At 37.4% G+C, this 19,569-nt stretch overlaps 1 protein-coding gene across 2 annotated transcripts; it reads right to left on the bottom strand.

Moving 5' to 3' along the window:
• Positions 1-294: 294 nt before the first annotated feature.
• LOC109021916 (protein FAR1-RELATED SEQUENCE 5) lies at positions 295-18,286 on the bottom strand. Of its 2 annotated transcripts, none has more exons than XM_035683121.1 (4): positions 18,136-18,286; positions 11,272-11,693; positions 1,454-1,678; positions 295-711 (listed from the first exon to the last, which is right to left on the bottom strand). In XM_035683121.1, coding segments are annotated over exons 1-3 (630 nt in total). In that variant the 5' UTR covers positions 18,137-18,286; the 3' UTR covers positions 295-711; positions 1,454-1,471. The 2 variants fall into 2 exon arrangements, with proteins under 2 accessions (XP_035539014.1, XP_035539015.1); XM_035683122.1 differs by having other exon boundaries at positions 11,272-11,749; positions 18,136-18,270.
• Between the last annotated feature and the right edge of the window lie 1,283 nt (positions 18,287-19,569).

The following is a 19,569-nucleotide window of genomic DNA, read 5'->3' as shown; positions in this document are numbered from 1 at the left end:
ATGCCCATAGGTCATGAAGTGGCTTAATGCCACTTCATAGAGCCTTGATAACTGGCCTTTTCAAGGGATCATGATTTTTTATATTTTTGGTTAACATCTAGGACTGTTGTTCTCTTTGCGGTGGTAAAATATAAACTATGCTATTTTAAATTATAACATAGGTATATAACGTGTAATTCAAAAAGTCTAATCATAATTTGTGCTAATATTGACACTTTCTAATTAATTTGTACGGTTCATTAAGGCATATTGATTAGATTCTAATTTAATTATGCATAATATTTTCATTTAATAGGAGAACAAAAAAGAGCTCCAATGGCATATCGTGAGCAAACATGTTACAATTGTTTGGGATTACATAAATTGTGGGGTCATATATATTTTTCAAATACAACCAAATTCACTATCTCAACAGATTGGATTATGACAATCTGCAAAAGAAAGAAAAGGAAAGGAAAGGAAAGAAAATCCATCTCAATTCTCAGAATAACTATGCACTATATAATCACAGGCATGTATCACTAAAAAGATGAGGAACTCATCTTCTATCATTTAACAGGCCACCAAACCCGCCATTCTTCTTCCTACATGCTACACCCATTTAAAAAGGGAATATAATATTTCAATGCACATCGTGGAGATCAATACCAAATCAGGGCAGCTCCATCCTCACTAGCATTATACATCTGTCATTGTTTCTTCTTCCTATCACTGCACTCGCAAAGAACATGAAAATCAGATTATTTTCAACTTTGACCTATTTCTTCTTCTTTTTTCCCCTACTAAATTTCACATTGGTGAAGGATATGAAAATTAATACAACTGTAACCGATCTACAGAAATGAAAACATGTCAAACTATGGCTAGTGTATGTGTAATCAAGTGAATACATGAACTGGACCAGCTTTCTCATTCTTGTATTGGGGAGGGGGGGGGGCAGGTGCAAAAAACAACCCCCCAAAACATCACCCACTTACTCTTTATATTTTTAATAATTTAGATGTATGGAGCTACAAATCACATAAAGCTGGATTCTATTATCATTTGTCTCCATGCAAACGTGAACTATAAGTTTTGAACAACTCAATTTACAGGCCAAAAAGACGACAATAGAAGAAATAAAAAAATAATATATACTAAAAAAAGAAAACAATATTATTCTAGCATGTATCTAGTAGAATAGTTATTCTAAACACGTCAGTGTATAATTTGAGTCAAGTACATTGCAAACACCAGAACAATTATTGATTTGTTTTGACTACACAAAAGACCATAGAAAAGGCTTCCTCTCACTTACTAAAAAATCTAAATGAACTAATGAAGGGTAAGAAAAACAGAATTCTATGCTAGAAATGACATCCACATAAACATAGCCAAAGTGACAAACATATCAAACACAGATATGAAAATAAATGACACACCCAATTGAAGGTATGGGTGCAGAGGTACGTACTCTATAAGACGATGCTATCTATATTCTATGGTGTAGAAGCTCCTGTTCTATCGACTCAAATTCTTTAAGGTTTTCAACTACATTTTGTACTTTCTTCGATAACTGTTGACTGTGCTCTTCAACAATTTTCATGAATGCATTTAACTGTTCTTGGTACGTTGCACATAACCGTTTCTTATTCCGCAGCTCAGCAGTTAATTCCTGGATTCTTTTGTCCTTTTCATCCTACATAATAATGCACAAATTACTTGATTTCTATCAAAACTGATAATCAACAGGATTACTAGTTTAGATTAAGCACCAATTCAATAGGATAATCTCAATGTCAGATTTATGTGCACGCATATAGACAGGACAGTTATTATATATTGAAATAGATGTACCCATACACATATTTGTGCATGTTTCATAACATTTCAAAAGACCGAATGGTAAAGAGATGAATTCAACAACATGAGACCCCAAAGGTTAAAGTGGCCCGTCATCTAGTCAAACAGTTCAAACATTTAGCTCAAGTTAGAGAAATTATATAAAAAAAAAGTTGATAAAATTATGGAAAATATGGAATATACTATATTACAAGTATCGAAAGATACTTTCTATAAAAATGCTTGCAGACAAAATTTCTCTCCCATTTTCATTAAATGTGTCATGAGGGTATCTCGATGCATAAAAGTGTCAAACCCAGAAGTATCATAACACTGCATAAGTATATCATGTTAGTTCGAGGGTTGCCAACGTGTCTTGCCAGTCCAACAACTTGAAATTATGAAATGTGTAAGCATACAATATTATTTTTTTCTTTGAAGTTCCAACTTCCATGCATCGTAAAATATGCATGAAATATATAATATCAGTTGGGATCATCCTAAATTTAGTGGGCATCGCTTAACAGCTTGAAGATGAGTATCACAAGATGATTCGGGAATAATTTGTGGATTATCAAATTTTTGGAGGGAAGTGGGGTGAAATGGCCGATCCCTTGTCCATTTTTATTTGATCTTGTCAATGCAGGACAGCAAGAGCTTTGCACAGAAAGAGCTATATCAGTTACAGGACAGCTCTGCATGTTGATCTGATGTAGGATACTTTTCAGTATCAATAAAGGTTTGATTGGAATAGGGTGGCTTTATAGGAGCTTAAAAAGTAAACGGTTCAAGAAAGGAGAATAAAATAAAAGTGGGTAAAGGAATCTCTCACCTTCTAAAACATCAGCCAAAGCTTTAAATGTTTCGTTAAGAGTTGTGGCCCCCCATCTCTGCACTCAGATGTTGACAATGCCTATTCATTTGTGACTTAACAGTTAGTGTTCGTATTTCCTCTCTTTGATTCATACCCTAAAGCTTAGCAATCAGACACTCCCAGAGTTTTGGTTTGAGTTTCAACGAGTTTCAATGGAGGCCACTCAATGTTACTTGGTATTTTACAAGTATTTAAGTGTCAAGGGTCAGAGTGCTCCAGTATTAAAGGCTCGATATGGTTTTGTTGAACCAACATGTTACCCATTAAAAAGGAAGTATGACATAAAATTATTACCGGTTCAAAGTCTTTTGAATTTTTAGTTGAGAAAGGCATCCCTATAGTAAGAATATATATGAAAGACAGGGCTGGTTTGCATGCTGTTTCACTGGGCAGTTCAACTATTGACTGGCTGTTGGCATCTATGGCTTCTCTTCCCTGGAAGGATGGAGAGAATGGCAGAGGGGATTACTAACTATACCTGAAGGACATGCGCAAAAAGGGTGGTTAGCATTCGAAGTGGAATTGAGAATGGTTGTAAAACACTTGCAAACTGTCTCATTTCACGACTACATGTGTGTTCCACCATGGAAGCCATGCAGTGATGTATCAATATTTGAGAGGAAGGAACCCCATGAGGTGACAATGGAAGTTCTGAGAGCAACAGTCAATTTTTGCTCGTATGATGAGGCATCAAAAGGGAAAGGACCAAGCTCCGCTCTTGAAAATCTGGGCAGAGGCAGAATGGGTTATATGGAGGGTTGCAAATCTATCAGGAGCAAAGTTATATGAGGTGACTCATAATCACAGGCAGAGGAAATCAAATCTTCTGCAAGTCATCTCGAGTCAGCAGCTATTGGGATTCTTGGTGCAGTGGATGGAATGTCGAATTTCAAGGTGATGCTTAGAATGATCATGTTGGGCTTCGCATTTCCTGGGTCACAGGGTGGGCTGGTTATGAGAAGAATACAGGTATTTTTAAATAAAACTTGGGCTTTCGGATCAAGCCCACATCGACTCCCTTTACTATGAAGCCACAACCAAAAGCTCAATGGGTGCCCAAGTTGCAGATAGAGAAAGGGCCATTTAGTGAAAGTGTTTCATTTCATCATTACAACTTTCTCAAATTTCTGTACAAAATATAATAAACAATTCAACTTTTTCAAATCCTAAAACAATAATAATATTAAAAAATAATATTTTAACAATATTTTATTTAACTTTCAACTTTTATCTAAAACCATCTCATCTCACTATCCAAACCGCACCTTGAGGCTTAGTTTTGTTTCATTAGTGCCCACTATCCATGTAAGTATTACCATGGTGGTTGCAACAAAGCAAGCAATCCCCTTTCGTCAGCAAAGAGCAGCTCACTTGGGTGGCTCTTGGTGCTGTGAATAGTCCTTCATTGGCAAGGGTGGATGTAATGCCCCAAGAAAGGCCTTAGTCAATGGTACAATTGGAGCCTCTTGGAATCATTATAAGAGCAAGAGCTTTTTCCTTTCAAGCAATGTAGGATCTCATATACCACTTATAGTCACTAATATGGGAATATGGGGTATCGCAACCTAGCTCTGATACTATTTGTAACACTTAAAAGAAGGCCTAAGCCACACCTGGGCCCATACTCTAAAAAGACTAGTCAATGGTACAATTGGAGCCCCTTGGAATCATTGTAAGAGTAAGAACTTCTCCTTCCCAAACAATATAGAACCATTCACCACCTACACTCCCCAATATGGGGTATCACAGCGAAAGATGGGTTCCCTTGCCAGATTTCTTCCCATCCCCACTACCACCATCATGCGAGAGCTAATGGAGAATAGAACCATACTAGATAAGGGTAGGAAGGCGATTAATTTTGCAATGGCTTTTATGGATGGCATTGGCATGAATAAGTGTGATGCACATTATCTAATCTCCCAAGTAAATAGGCAAGTAAATAGGCATAGCCAAAGACTAGATAACGTACTTTTAATCAGAGTAATTCTTCCCCCCTTTTGACAAAATCATTTTCCAACCAGCTAATCTCCTCTCTATTTTCTCGATCACTCCATCCCAAATCGACAAAGATTTATAAGGAGCGCCCACGAGAAGGCCTAGATATCTCATAGGGAGGGATGAAATCTTGCAACCCAAAATGTTGGCCAAATCCATAGTATTCAAAACAGGGCCCACTAGAACTATTTTTTACTCAGATAAATTGACTCTAAGACCATAAACAACTTCAAAACATAACAAAAGGGCTCTCAAAGATCGAAGATGATCTTGATTAGGCTCATTGAAAATTAGGGAATCATCAGCAAAAAGAATACGAGACCTTTAGGCTACCAAGAGAGTCCCCACCCACCAAAAAACCCGACAAGAAGCTCCCATCAACAGCCGCTTCAATCATTCTACTCAAAGCATCCATGACAATAATAAAGAGGAAATGAGACAAAGGATCCCCTTGTCTAACCGTCGAAACTCATATCCACTAATTGGAAGTGCACTTTCTTGATTTGTGTCAAAAGAGGCTCTCAAAACTTGATTGGATCATTTTCCTTTTATTCATAACTCTATCGGCATTCAAGGGGGTTGGAGGTACTTTAAATTCGAGAATATGTGGTTAAAAGCATAAGGTTTTGTTGACAAGTGTAACGTCCCAAAAGAAATTCGGCCTTAGAAACATCGTGAAATCCTTTCGGGATTTCACGAATCGAGCAATCGATTGGGTTTTAGTCCGTTAGCATAATAAGATCCCGATCCACTATGGTGACAGAATTTTCTTTTTTATTTAATTAAGACACTTAGGAGTATAATTTTACAAAACAAATTGCACCATTAGACTCGTGAATATTTAGGATTTTATGGTGCAATAAAAAATTCAAGTTTTTCAGGTGAATAAACCCTTCGGGAGAGCACCACTTGGCATCTGGTTCAAAAAGTTGTCAAATCACCTTGTAGAATGTGCAAATACACTTAGGATCACTAGATACTTTTAAATTAGACACATGGCACAATCCTAACCATCCACTTGGAAACCCCATGACACTTGTCAAGAGGAGGACAAAGTGTGTAAGTGATGGAGTGTGAATCAAGCTTGTCATCATGCTCTCTTACACCAATCACTATTCCATCCAACCAAACCCTATTTGATGAAGTTTATACATGATTATATGCAAGTTTATGGTATGATTCAAAGCATGTTAGAATTTTATAAAATGTTTTTACATGATCTTTGAAGTGGTAGGAACCGATTACTTCAAAACAGTTTTTGGTTTGGTGTAGGTTGCGATTTTAGCTTTAGGACTTTGATTCATGGCCATGATTTTTATGAATCTTGTTTTTAAAGCTTAGATCTATGGATTAAGATTGAGTTTTTGAAATTTTATGATTTAGATCTTTGTTGGAATGATGATAAAATGCAAGAGTTTGATTTTAAGCATGTTATTGAGGCTCTCGAGTTCAATGTTGTTTTAAATGAAATATTTGCCATGACATGCTAGATTTGATACTTAGATCCAGCTATAACTTGCATGTGAGGTATATGGTTGTATTCTTTCAAGAGTTCTTGCATGAAAATCAAGGATCTAGTCACTTTGTTTCAAGTCCAAAAGCATGCATGTTCGGTTTCTAAGTTTATAATTTTTGATTAATTAGTCAAGCATGGTATCACTTAGGTTTGAATGATGAACATGTTAGGAATGTTATTTATGAACTTTTAAATTCATTGGAGTTGATATGTAGGTGTTATACCAAGAACAACAAGTGTTGGTTTTATTTGACTTAATCTTGATGTTTTGGCTTTTTCTTTGATGTAGTGAGTCCTAGTTTTTATGAAATGTGTGATTTAGTGTTTTAACATGATTTTAGAACTAACAATGTGAATTTTTTATTGCTAAATTCAGTTTAAGCATGTTAGTGTGTTAAATGGCCAAATAGCAACCAAAAAATGATTTTTAGCCTATGACTGAATTGAACAAGAGAGAGATCTCATAGTTGGGTTTAGTTTTAGAAAACTCTGAGTTCATATTTCGATTTAGGATGAAATTTACATAAGAAATGTTAATTTTGGTAAATTTTGGAGTCCATTTGCAAATTCCTTATTTTTAAGGTCAAATTTGTAATTTCCAATAAATGGGTAACTTTGCAAATTTGGCCCAAAATTAGTAAGTTTTATTTTTATGAGGATTAAGTAAGATATCCTAACCCTAGAACGTACCTCATTTCAGCTTACACTCTTTTTATACTACACTTATAGAATTACACTTACATATTACGCTACATTCTGTAAGTTAGCTTCTAACTTATTCTCGGTATTTTTATGTATGTATGGTGGTAAGATTGCACTGTTCATATTCATGTTCATTTAGGCCTATTATATTGTTTATAATATGCTATGTCATGCCATCCATTACTGACATGTTATTCTGTTACATGTCACGAATGCCATGTCCATCATATCTGTTACATGACATAAATGCCATGTAATAAGCATTAAGCATGTCAAGAAATATTTCTAAGTCATAAATGAGTCTTTTATTTTATCATGACCCCAAGTGCTAGGATGGGGAGTTATCCTAGTGGAATTCCTCTGTCCACTCTAAAGTGTTTATTGGATGTGGAATGCCCTGAATTGATGAAGTACAGTAAACATGCTTCGAATGAGACCTAAGTAACTAGTTTCCGGAGCGGAGTCAGGCAACCAACGTCGATGGTGCCAAAATTACACGTTTACAAGTACAGTTATCATGACGTACTCACAGCTAGTGCAAGAGCCTGTGATGTGATGCGATATCCGACAAGAGTACACGGCCCCTGGGGAGTCGTAGAGCATCCATTTCAAGTAAACAAACATGTATATGTAACAAAGTCTCATGTTCACGCAAACATGTCATGTTCAAGTCAAGTCATGTTATGTTCAAGTCAAGTAATGTTATTTTCAAGCCATGTCACGCATGTGCAAGTCCATGTCATGAAGCATACATGTCATATTACTATCATGCATGCCTATTCATACTGTTGGTAGTTTAGGAGCTTTACTTGCGAAGATTTTGTAAATCTTACTTGGTAACCCCAACTACCATTCGCCCCAAAATGGTAGACGATGTCTTAGGGAACTGGGGATCAGAACATGACCCGTTGGATGAGGTTGAGCAGGCTAGAGAGGACGCTCGAGGAGCTTATGGAGTCGATCCTCCAGCTCTTGGATTATTTTTTGGAGATCATTGTCGAGCTGTGTGAGCGGCCTAGTGTTTAGTTTAGCAGTCTATATATTATGTCTGTACTTATTGATTATAGATTTGTTGGATGGATGTTGTATCTTTTGATATGTGAATATTTATGAAAGTATGTTATGTTTTGGGATTTAGCATTCTAGTACATTAAGTATTGCAAAAATAAAATTATCCGCTGCATACTGTTAAGATGCATTCTAGGTGCACAGCATCCTTAACTGTCATGAACAGAGGTATGTGAACTTGTGTTGCATGTCCCAACACTTCAAGCTCTGTCAAATCCCAAGCGAAGTTTGGGAGTGCCACAACAAGCTTAGACAATGATGGTATGAAAGAAAATGGATCATTATTTGAAGGAGAGAAATTAAGAGGAAAAAAATAGGTGGCAAAACATCTAGAAGGAGTTGCTTTAAAGTGAGAGGTATATGAGAGGTAGAAATGAAGGGCAATATTGGTTAAAAGATGGCGACACGTGTACAAAGCTTTTCTATCGAGTAGCTAATTAGAATGTCATTGGGATGCTCTTGGTTGATGTTTGGTCTCTTCTAATCAAATTGAGATTAAGAGTCGTATTGTTTAGTATTATGAGCAGCTTCTTTTGGAGCAGTTTGATTGGAGGCCCAAGCTTAATGGATTGGGACTGGAGTCCATACAAGAAGATTTGGTCATACAGTTTGAGAGGCCATTTGAAGAGACTGAGGTCCCCAATGTGGGAAAGAGTATGATTGGTGAAAAAGTGGAAAAGCATGGGGCCTAGATGGTTTTTCTATGACTTTCTTCCAAACTTGCTGGAATGTGATTTAAGAAGACAATATGAGAATCTTCTAGGATTTTAGAGATTTTAGACATTACAAGAGTAGATTAGTGACAAAACAATGGGCCCAGAATTCCTTGCTACTTGGTTAAATAGGCTTGTCGACAAGATAATTTCAAAAAGCTTGTGAGCATGCTAATTGGAAGTTTCTATACCATCTACTTGGGAGAAGTGGTTTTAGGGAGGGATCGCAATCGTGGATGCACATTCTATCACTCTGGTGCATGATTCCATAGTGGTGAATGGCACTCCAGCTAGTTTTTTCAGTAGCTCTAGTGGATTGTGACAAATGATCATTGTCATCATTATTTTTAGTTATTGTCATGGAGGCTGTCAACGAAATTTTATCAGTTACTGTTGATAGAGGTTCTCTAGCTGACTTTTCTTGCAAATGACTCCATAATATTTTTGTGGTGTGAATTCAGGCCACATCCGCTCATTAAGGGCACATGTTTTTGCTTTGAAGTTGTTTCTAGGTTGAAAACAAAGTTGCCCAGGTCAGAGTTGGTCCTTGTGTGGAATATCCCTAAGGTGGATAGCATGGCTAGCTTATTGGGATGCAAGGTATCATCCTTGCCAATGAAATACCTAGGTCTCCCTTTGAGAGCCTCTTTAAAGGCTAAGGGCATGCTTGGTAATGAGATGAGATGAGAATTCTATGAATAGTAGTGAAATGGTTTGAGTCAATATGTTTTATTGAATTTTCGGAAATGAGAGGGAAAATTTTGAATAAAAATATTACAAAATTAAAATATTGTTTTAATATTATTTTTTAATATTATTTTTGTTTTGAAATTTGAAAAAATTGTATTTTTTTTGTGTTTTGTTTGGAAGTTTGGAAAAATTGTAATGATTAAGTAATGATTAGGTGAAAAAGTTGAAGATCTGGAATTGAAAAGTGTTTTGTGTTTGAATAATGATTGGGAAGGAAATTATGAGAAGTTTTGAGATGTTCATCACATCTAAGTGTCTAAACGTGGCCTAAGGGCTTGTTTGGGAAGTTAGATAAGATGAAAATTTTGTGAATAGTAGTGAAATTGTTTGTGAATAGTAGTAAAATAGTTTGAATTAATATGTTTTATTGGGTTTTGGGAAATGAGGGAGAAAAAAGTTGAATAAAAATATTATTAGAATATAATTTTTTTTTTTTATATCAGATTGGTGCTTTATGTGCAAGAGTAATGGGAAATCAGTTGATCATCTCTTATTACATTGTCAAGTGGCCTGGTGTTTATGGCATGAGATCTTTAATAGGATAGGGGTGGCATGAGTCATGCCTGGAAGAGTTAGGGATATCATGTGCTGCTAAAGTGGTATCGGGGGAAATGCCCACATCGCTGCTATGTGGAGAATGATCTTGCACTGCATTATGTGGTGCTTGTGGCTGGAGAGAAACAAGAGGTGCTTTGAAGACATGGAGCATTATGTGGATGGGCTGAAACGATTTTTTTACAATACATTACTTTCTTGGGCCATTATTAGTATAATGATAGGCTTACTACCTCCTACCACCCATTTACTACTCCATAGTGTATTAGAAACTTTTATTTTTTTTATTATTTTCTTTTAAGTATTTTTTTAGCATCCTTAATCATTAAGAAAAAATTAAAAAAATATACATCATCACTGATAGTTACTTCCTTAACCATTAAGTAAAAAAAATTTAAAAAAAATAAAAGGAGTAGTAAATGGGTGGTAGGAGGAAGTAAACCTATCACTATTTTTATTTGTAATACGAACAACCTTCATGATTTGCTTGTAAGTGTACTTGGGCGATACCTCTTATATCAATAAAATTTTACTTTTACCTATCAAAAATAAAAGTATATAATTTTTTAATATTATTATTGTTTTGAAATTTGAAAAATTATTGTTTTTTGTGTTTTGTTTGAAAATTTGAGAAAGTTGTAATGATTAGGTAATGACTAGATGAAAAAGTTGAAGATTTGAAATTGAAAAGATTTTGTGTTTGAGTGATGTTTGGGAAGGAAATTATAAGAAGTTTTGATATGAGATGAGATCATCTCACTTCCCAAACAAGCCATATGTCTATTTGGGAAGGCATGATTGAGAAAATTGTGCGTAAATTGGGTATCCGAATTATGACCCGTGTACTTGGGCTTTTGCCCATTCTTATGATCAATAAAATCTTATTTACCAATAAAAAAAAAAAAACAATTCACATCACGGTAAAATGATCCTCACTTTATTTAGTATGTTTTTCAATTAATATCCAAATAGACTCTTGCATGTAAAGACCTCTTTTTCTCTCCAATCCCCAATTTAATATCGCAGTATTAATGCTTGCAATTCTTCCCAAAAATCAGTAAAGAATATATGCATATTATGTGACTATCAATTGTATAAGCCAGATTAAGAATATGATCTAAATCATTAGAAGAATAAAATGCAAATTCTCACTATTATGCATGTGGATAAGTAAACAAACCCAACAGGACAAGATACAAACTCCTGAGCAGGTAATGGAGTGAAATAATGAGAAAAATACTGCAGCACTTAATTACATAAGAGATAAGAAAACTCACCATCGTTTGACGAGCTTCACGTGGGGACACAACAAGTGGGTGATTATGGTCCTTTACAAATTTAGTTATCACCCATTTTCCAGACTTATCATACTTTACATGAATCATTGCCTTGCAACCTTCCCTTGTGCTTGGCCTTGGCTTTCTAACTGGCCCAAACTTACCGCGGATGCTAACACAATGGCCCTCCTTATTACATCCAAGCCGGCGGGCAAGAATTTTCCCATCTCTTTCAGAGCGACGACAAGACATCACGCGCATGACAAATCCTACCCGACGAGCATAGTCATCATAGAATATTTTGGCAGCATCTTCGGATTCAAATTCCATACCCTCAAATGGCTCTAGAATCATATCTCTTTCATAGAACAACTCTGCTCCAACAGAACTCTCCACAGTGCTGGCCTGCTCATCAGGATCCACTGCCACACAACATGATTTGCCTATCTTTCAAACCCATGCAGCAATCTCATATAATCTTGAAATACAAGCCAGGTCATGCAAAATCAAAACTGAATAAGCATTCCAGTCATTGCCAACAGAACATGCGAATAAATATTCCAACTTCTGACATTTCAATTTTGTTGCCTTTGATTCTTGATTGAAAAAAAACAAAACAAACAAACAAACAAAAGAACTAAACAAGAAGTTAAAGTTCTCTCTAGTTTTTTCTCTCTCTAGTTTCTCTCCATACAGTTTTAGTTTTTTTCCTTCTGTTGGTAGTGTTTCATCAATGGCTTTTCCCTCTTGAGGGGATTAGTGTATTCTCTGAATCATTAGGTTTGTATTGTCTGAGGGTTGGTTTAGATGGGGTTGTGCAAGGAGGTATTCATTGATCAGAAGTTGTTTGAGTTTAGAAAGGAGAATGCAAGGTGGTGGAGGATAATAGAAAGTAGTCATCGTGGTGTGAAATATATTTTAGTGGATTGGGAAACTCTGGGTTGGCTGGGTTCTATGGTGAAGGAGTGTGCAGTAACATTGGGTACTCAGGAGTTTCTACGAACTCGTAGAAAAGGGGACACTGTGATAATAGTGAGGAAGGGACGTAACTTTAATGGTAGTTTTATCTCCATCTCAGAATTTGGTCGTGATAAGAGGAGAGGATTGCTTGTGATTCCAGAAGGAAGGAAGGAGGAGGGATGGAAGAAGCTTGCTGATATTTTAATGGAGACGGCTGATATCCAGATAGTTGCAGCAAAGAGGAACAATGGTGAGGGAGGTGCTCCATCATCGTGGGCAGGAGGTGCAAGGTCGTACAGTGAGGTGCTGAAGAAGGTACCGTATCGTGTTGCGTTAGACGTGGTGTCAGGTGTAACCATCTCTGAGGACGTGCAGCGGTATGGTGTAGCAGAAAGCAGATTGGCGGGGCTAAATGAGGAAAGCATTTTGAAGACGTTAGCTGTATTGGAGGAGAAGATCGGCATTGTGTTAGATGAGATAAATTATCTAAAACGGTGCGTTAAAGGTAAGGAGGTGGTGGGCCGAAATGGTGGGCTTGGTATGGGTCTGGGCAAAGCAATGGGCTTGGGCAAGGGTCAGGCCTCAGGCCCTATGAAGGCCTGGAGGGCAATGGAGACAGATGGGTCGGGGAAGTTTCTCGGATCCGAGATATCGGACCAGGGACAGCGGGTGGCGCCGATAAGTTCATTACCGGCAACCCTGCCGGCACAGAAGCTGCCGACAACCTCGGTCGAACCCTCTGGTGAGACGGAAAAGGAGATCCGACTCGGATCCGAGACTTTGGACCAGGGTCATGTTGCTCCTGTGGCGCCAATAAGTGCATTATCAACATCCCTGCCGGCACAGAAGTTGCCGACACCCTCGGTCGACCACTCAGGTGAGACGGTTAAGGAGTTCCGACGGGAAGAGGTAGAGGAGGGGGAGTTTCTGGCGTTAACTTCTGCATCTGTGGAGAATGGACTATTGGAACTGTGTGTGGTGGACGAGTTCCCAGAAGTGGTGCACGAGCAGTCTGGCTTGAGTGATAGAGTTCCAGAAGTGGTGCACGAGCAATCTGGCTTGAGGGAGAGAGAGATGTCTCTTTGCGGTGAGGTGTTTTCGCGGGACAGTGATGTGGTTCAGAGTGGTCTTCCACTTTTGGTGATGAGTAGACCTGATGAGTTATTTTCTGGGGATGATTCTCCTCTTAATAATATGGTTTTAAGTGGTGAAACAAATAAGCTGGATGTTTCGGTGATTCCCAATAACAGTGTTGGGGAAGAGGGGGCTCTTACTCCTTTATGTACACTCCCCCCCAGTGATTATGGGAGTTGTTCGACGAATTGGATTTTTAAAAAGGTAGAGGAGCTACAGAAAATTTTTGGGGTCTCTTTTGGAGGTTATGAGGAACAATTTATGGCCCTTCTTGTGGCTATTGAAGCTAGCCGTTCGAAATCAGCTTCAAAACAAGATAGGGAACTTAAACGCTTAACATGCTCCATCAATTATGATGTCAAGGAGGGGAGTAGTGGAAGGGTTAGATCAAAAGGGAGGGGTAAGTTAAGTTTTAATGAAGCCTAAGATCGTTTCTTGGAATGTAAGGGGTCTCAATGATAGGGACAAACGCCTTCGGATCAAAGCGCTATTGAGATTATGGAAGGGAGATGTGATATGCTTGCAAGAAACAAAGTTGGGTTTTATTGATAGAAGTTTTGTGCGTAGTATTTGGGGATGTTCTTATATGGGCTGGTCCTATTTGGTCTCTCAGGGAGCATCAGGTGGAGTATTATTAATGTGGGATAAAAGAGTGGTTGAGGCGATTGAGGAGTGTGTTGGAGAGTTTTCGGTTTCGGTGTTATTCAAAGATGTGAGCGATGGGTGGATTTGGGCTTTTGCAGGGTCTTATGGTCCTAACGTAGATAGAGATAGACGACGGTTGTGGGAGGAGTTGGCGGGAATACACTCTTTATGGGATGTGCGGTGGTGTATGGGGGGTGATTTTAACATTACTCGTTTTCCTAGCGAACGATCGGGGCATCATCGACACACTTTGGCTATGGCGGAATTCTCTGAGTTCATCTTTGATATGGATCTTATGGACCTCCCTTTGGTGGGTGGTGAGTATACTTGGTCTAATGGCCGTGCTTGGTCGAAATTAGATAGATTTCTTGTCTCGCCATTATGGGAAGCCCACTATCCAGAAGTTAGTCAGAAAAGGTTAGCTAGAGTCAACTCAGACCATTTTCCCATCCTCTTAGATTGTGGTGGCATTCAAGGGGGTCACCGGTATTTCAAGTTTGAGAATATGTGGCTTAAGGTGGACAGGTTTGTAGAGATGGTGAGAACTTGGTGGACTTCGTACTAGTTTAGTGGCACTCCGAGTTTTATTCTTGCAAGTAAGATGAAGGCTCTAAAGCAAGACCTAAAGAAATGGAAATTAGAAGTTTTTTGTCACATTGACAATCAAAAGTCTATTTTGATGGAGGAGTTGCAGGAGTTGGAGGGTAAGGAATTATTGGGAAGGGCTTCGGAGGAGGAGTTATTGAGAAAAGTAACGGTTGTGGCAGAATTGGAAAGGGTGTTGCTGTTAGAAGAGACTTCATGGCATCAAAAATCCAGAGCCCTCTGGTTGAAAGAGGGTGATAGGTGTACGAAGTTTTTTCACAAAATGGCTAATTCTCATCGACGTAATAATGCGATTGAGTTGTTACATTCAGGTACACAGGTGCTATCTTCTTCGGCTGATCTAGAAAGTCACATTGCACATTATTATGAGACTCTGCTTACCGAACCAGTAATTTGGAGGCCGAAGCTTGATGACTTACCGTTTGAGGCAATTGATCCGCAGCTTGTGAGTGTATTGGAGAGACCTTTTGTGGAAGATGAGATTTTCAAGGTCATATCTGGTATGGCTAAGGACAAAGCGCCGGGTCCAGATGGTTTCTCAATGGGTTTCTTCCAAACTTGTTGGGATGTGGTGAAATGTGATGTCTTGCGGGTGTTCAGTGAATTTCATGCTTATCAAAAGCTTGAAAAATCACTTAATGCGACTTTTATTGTACTCATTCCAAAGAAATATGGGGCGTCGAATATTGAGGATTTTCACCCAATAAGTTTGATTAGCAGTGTCTATAAGATTATTTCAAAGGTCTTTGCTAATCGGCTTAGTCTAGTGCTGGAAAATATTATCTCCAAGCCTCAGAATGCTTTTATTCATGGGAGATATATACTTGATTCGGTGCTCATTGCAAATGAGTGTTTGGATGCTAGATTGAGGGAGGGAAGTCCAGGTATTCTTTGCAAGCTAGATATGGAGAAGGCTTATGACCATGTGAACTGGAATTTCCTTTTGTATTTATTGAAGAGGTGTGGTTTCGGCGATAGGTGGATTTCTTGGATGCGTTTTTGCATTTCAACGGCCCGGTTTTCAGTGCTAATTAATGGCACTCCTGCAGGTTTTTTTCATAGTTCGAGGGGTTTGCGACTGGGTGATCCATTATCTCCCTTTCTTTTTGTCATAGTTATGGAGGCGTTGAGCAAGATGTTGCAGGCTACTGTTAGTGGGGGTTTTTTATCTGGTTTTCAGGTGGGAAATGGCTCTGGTAGCTCTTGTATCATTTCACATCTTCTTTTTGCAGACGACACTCTGTTGTTTTGTGAAGCGGATAGGAGTCAGGTCCAAACTTTGCGTGCATTATTACTTTGTTTTGAAGCAGTATCAGGGTTTAAGGTGAACCTTGACAAGTCTGAGTTGGTTCCGGTGGGTGTGGTCCCTAATATACGCAATCTAGCAAGTCTTCTGGGTTGCAGGGTGTCCTCGTTCCCAATGAAATATCTGGGTCTTCCGTTAGGTGCTACTTTCAAGAGTAGAGCTATATGGGATGGGGTGGTAGACAAGATAGAGAAAAGGTTGGCTGGATGGAAAAGGGTGTATCTATCGAAAGGAGGTCGTCTCACTCTCATCAAGAGTACCCTTACAAACCTCCCCACTTATTTTTTATCCCTTTTTCCTATGCCTGCAGGGGTGGTGAATAGAATTGAGAAACTTTTCAAAGCATTTCTATGGGGAGGCTTAGGGGAGGAGAAGAAAGTTCATTTGGTTAATTGGAAGACAGTATGTTCTCCAGTTGAGTATGGGGGGTTGGGTGTGTGTAATTTGAGAACTTTTAATAAAGTGTTGTTGGGGAAATGGCTTTGGAAATATCATATGGAAGAGGGTTCTTTGTGGAGGGAAATAATAGATGCTAAATATGGGGTTGATTGGGGTGGTTGGTGTTCTAAAGAAGTGAGAGGGGGGCATGGAGTGGGGCTATGAAAGTTTATAAGGAAGGGGTGGATTATTTTAGTAAATCATATTCGTTTTGTCGCAGGTGAGGGTGACCGAATCAATTTTTGGCGGGATGTGTGGTGTGGAGATCATGCATTGGAAAGAGTGTTTCCAACTTTATATCGTATTGCAGTTAACAAGGACGTTTATGTGGCGGAAGTGCGATTATTTGCTCATGGTTCGCATCAGTGGAATATTCTGTTTAATAGAGATATTCATGATTGGGAATTATCTATGGTTTCAGATTTTTTTAACTTGTTACATTCTTTAGGGTCTACTATGGCGCAACAAGACAGCTTGAAATGGAGGTTCCAGGATCATAAGAAATTCTCAGTAAAAGCGTATTATAAAATTTTGATTTCACAGGATCACACCCCATTCCCTTGGAGGAACATTTGGAGGTCTCGAGTGCCCTCTAGAGTTGCTTTCTTTGTTTGGAATGCCGCCCTTGGGAAGATCTTAACCATGGATAATTTGAGGAAGAGAGGATGCGTTGTACTGGATTGGTGTTACATGTGTAGAAAGAATGGAGAATCGGTAGATCATCTTTTACTACATTATGACGTAGCAAGAGGGTTGTGGGATGAGATTTTTCGACGGGTCGGTGTGGTTTGGGTAATGCCTAGGAGAGTGGTGGAGCTGATGAGTTGTTGGAGAAAATTGCAGGGCAGTCATCAAGTGGCAGCAGTTTGGAGAATGATTCCGTTGTGTATCATGTGGTGTATTTGGACAGAAATGAATATGCGCTGCTTCGAAGACAAGGAAAGAACAATGATGGAGCTGAAGAATTATTTTCTGCACACCTTATTGCTTTGGTTTTCAGCTATTGTATTAAATGGGGATGATATACATGAATTCCTATCTTTAGTTTAACGCTCTTAGAATGTATCTAGGTGTTCAACTGTATACTTCCTGTGTACTAGGTATATGCCTATTTCATTCACATCAATAAAGTTTATATCTTAATTATCAAAAAAAAAAAAACTAAACAAGAAAAACAGCATACGCCTATATGTGTAAACTTTCATAGTAAACCAAGTAAAGCGTACAAGGAATGATTGGTATTTTCTTTTCTTCAGAGAAACCAATCAGAGCAATAAATGACTTTCTTTGTATTCTTTTCTTTTCCACCGTGCAGATCAGTGCTAATTTCTTAGGCAAATTATCAAGCATCTATTGAGCACACCCAACATTATACAAGTAAACTTCAAAGGTCAAACACGAATTAAAATTAATTATTCAATCTTCGTAAACTAAGACATCAAATACCACATGAAACTAGAAGTCAAAGAAATAAAATAAATTGAAATTATAGCACATTTGACACAGTGTAATCAGTTGCCAACTAACATTATGCAATATCAGTACAAATGAAAATAAATCACCTAACCATACAACACCTTCCAGCAGCCCGAATAAGCGAAACCCATTGAAATTCATGTCTTTAATGCCATAAATTCACAATTTACCTATGAACTTGGGTAGCGGATTCAGAGACAGGTAGACCACGAAAAATGGAGAAAGAAACTAAGGGATTGAATGGGATGGAGAAGAGGTCATGAGTATTCTTAGAATTTCAAGAAAGAAGAGTTACTTACTTGATTTGTGTAATCGACGAGGGTGTTCGTGCCAGTGAAAGGAAGCCTGAAGGCTGAGAGTAGCTCGCTCACTCCTAAAGGCCAACTTTGTAGACAGGATTTCTAGTCTTTTGAGTTTGGGGTCTGGGGCCTCTGGGCTTTTGCGAATGGTGAAAATATGGATAGAGTCTACGGCGATTTATTTTTAAAAACAAATAAAAATAAAAAAAACTGTGAATTATCTATCCATTCATTTCCGTACATTTTTTTAAAATAGATAATTGTTATAAATATAAAAAGATTATATAAAAATAAATTTATAAATTGACAAGATTTCACGTGATGCATTATATTTATTTTATATTAAAAATAATTATACAATCTGACATACTGCATCAAGGCACGTCAATTTATGAATTTATTTCTGTATAATATTATTTTTATAGAAATGCTATATACAATCCTACAACGTACAATCTCCGTGTACTTTTTTTAAAAAAATAAAAGAAATGATACTTGCAATCGTGAGTGTGCAAGCGTCGTGTAATCACTTTGAAAAAATGAATAAATATGAGGCCCACATGAAAATAAATTAATTTTTTAATAATAGATCTCATTCTTTTTTAAAACGACTGTACGGCGTTTGAGCATTTCACGACTGTATGTAATATTACTCAAAAAATAAAGGTTACTATTAAAAAAATAATTTTTTAATGTAAGTCTTAAAGTTACTTACTTTTTTCAAATAGAGTATACAATAACTGAATACAAACTGCAAATATCATATCTCTTTTACAAAATCTTAAGCCTTAGACATAAATTTTACTCCTTTTCTATAATAATACAAGTAATACAATGTATTTTATTTTCTAGAGATCATCTCGAAATCTTGTACCAGTATTTTCCAATCACCTGGATTATATTTTAATTTAAAAAAACTGATTTGTTATTTGGGTATATACTTTTTTCTTTTTTTTCCTCACATTTTTTGTTATTCTTTGTGTTTTCATTCTGAATTATTGTATTTTAAAATTACGTATTATCATGAACATGGCTCTTCGTATTATTATTTTTTTTTTTAACATTATCTTCTAATCTTTTGAAAATGATTGATGTTATAGTAGCTTCCTTTTGTGATTGAAATAATTTTTCTATTCCTTTCCTTCTGTAGAAGGTTTAGGTAATTGTCCTTTCTTTCCTAGAGGGAGATAAGCTTGCAACAAAATTTCTCATTTCCGAAGACAATTCTAAGCTTGGTTATCATGGCTAAAGAACTTGAACAATTATAGGAGGGTTTTAAGTTGATAGAAGAAGAACAGGAGGAAGTAACCATCACGGAGGAAGAAACCAGAAGATCAATCCTGCGAGGTCAAAACTGTCTGCTTATGTTAGTTGTGGTTGAAAAAAAATCAATAAGGAAGCCTTTAAGGCTACCATTGACTAAACTTTGGAACC

Source organism: Juglans regia, chromosome 12, assembly GCF_001411555.2.
Source record: "Juglans regia cultivar Chandler chromosome 12, Walnut 2.0, whole genome shotgun sequence".
Lineage (NCBI taxonomy): Eukaryota > Viridiplantae > Streptophyta > Magnoliopsida > Fagales > Juglandaceae > Juglans > Juglans regia.
This window is presented reverse-complemented; position numbering and strand designations above follow the sequence as displayed.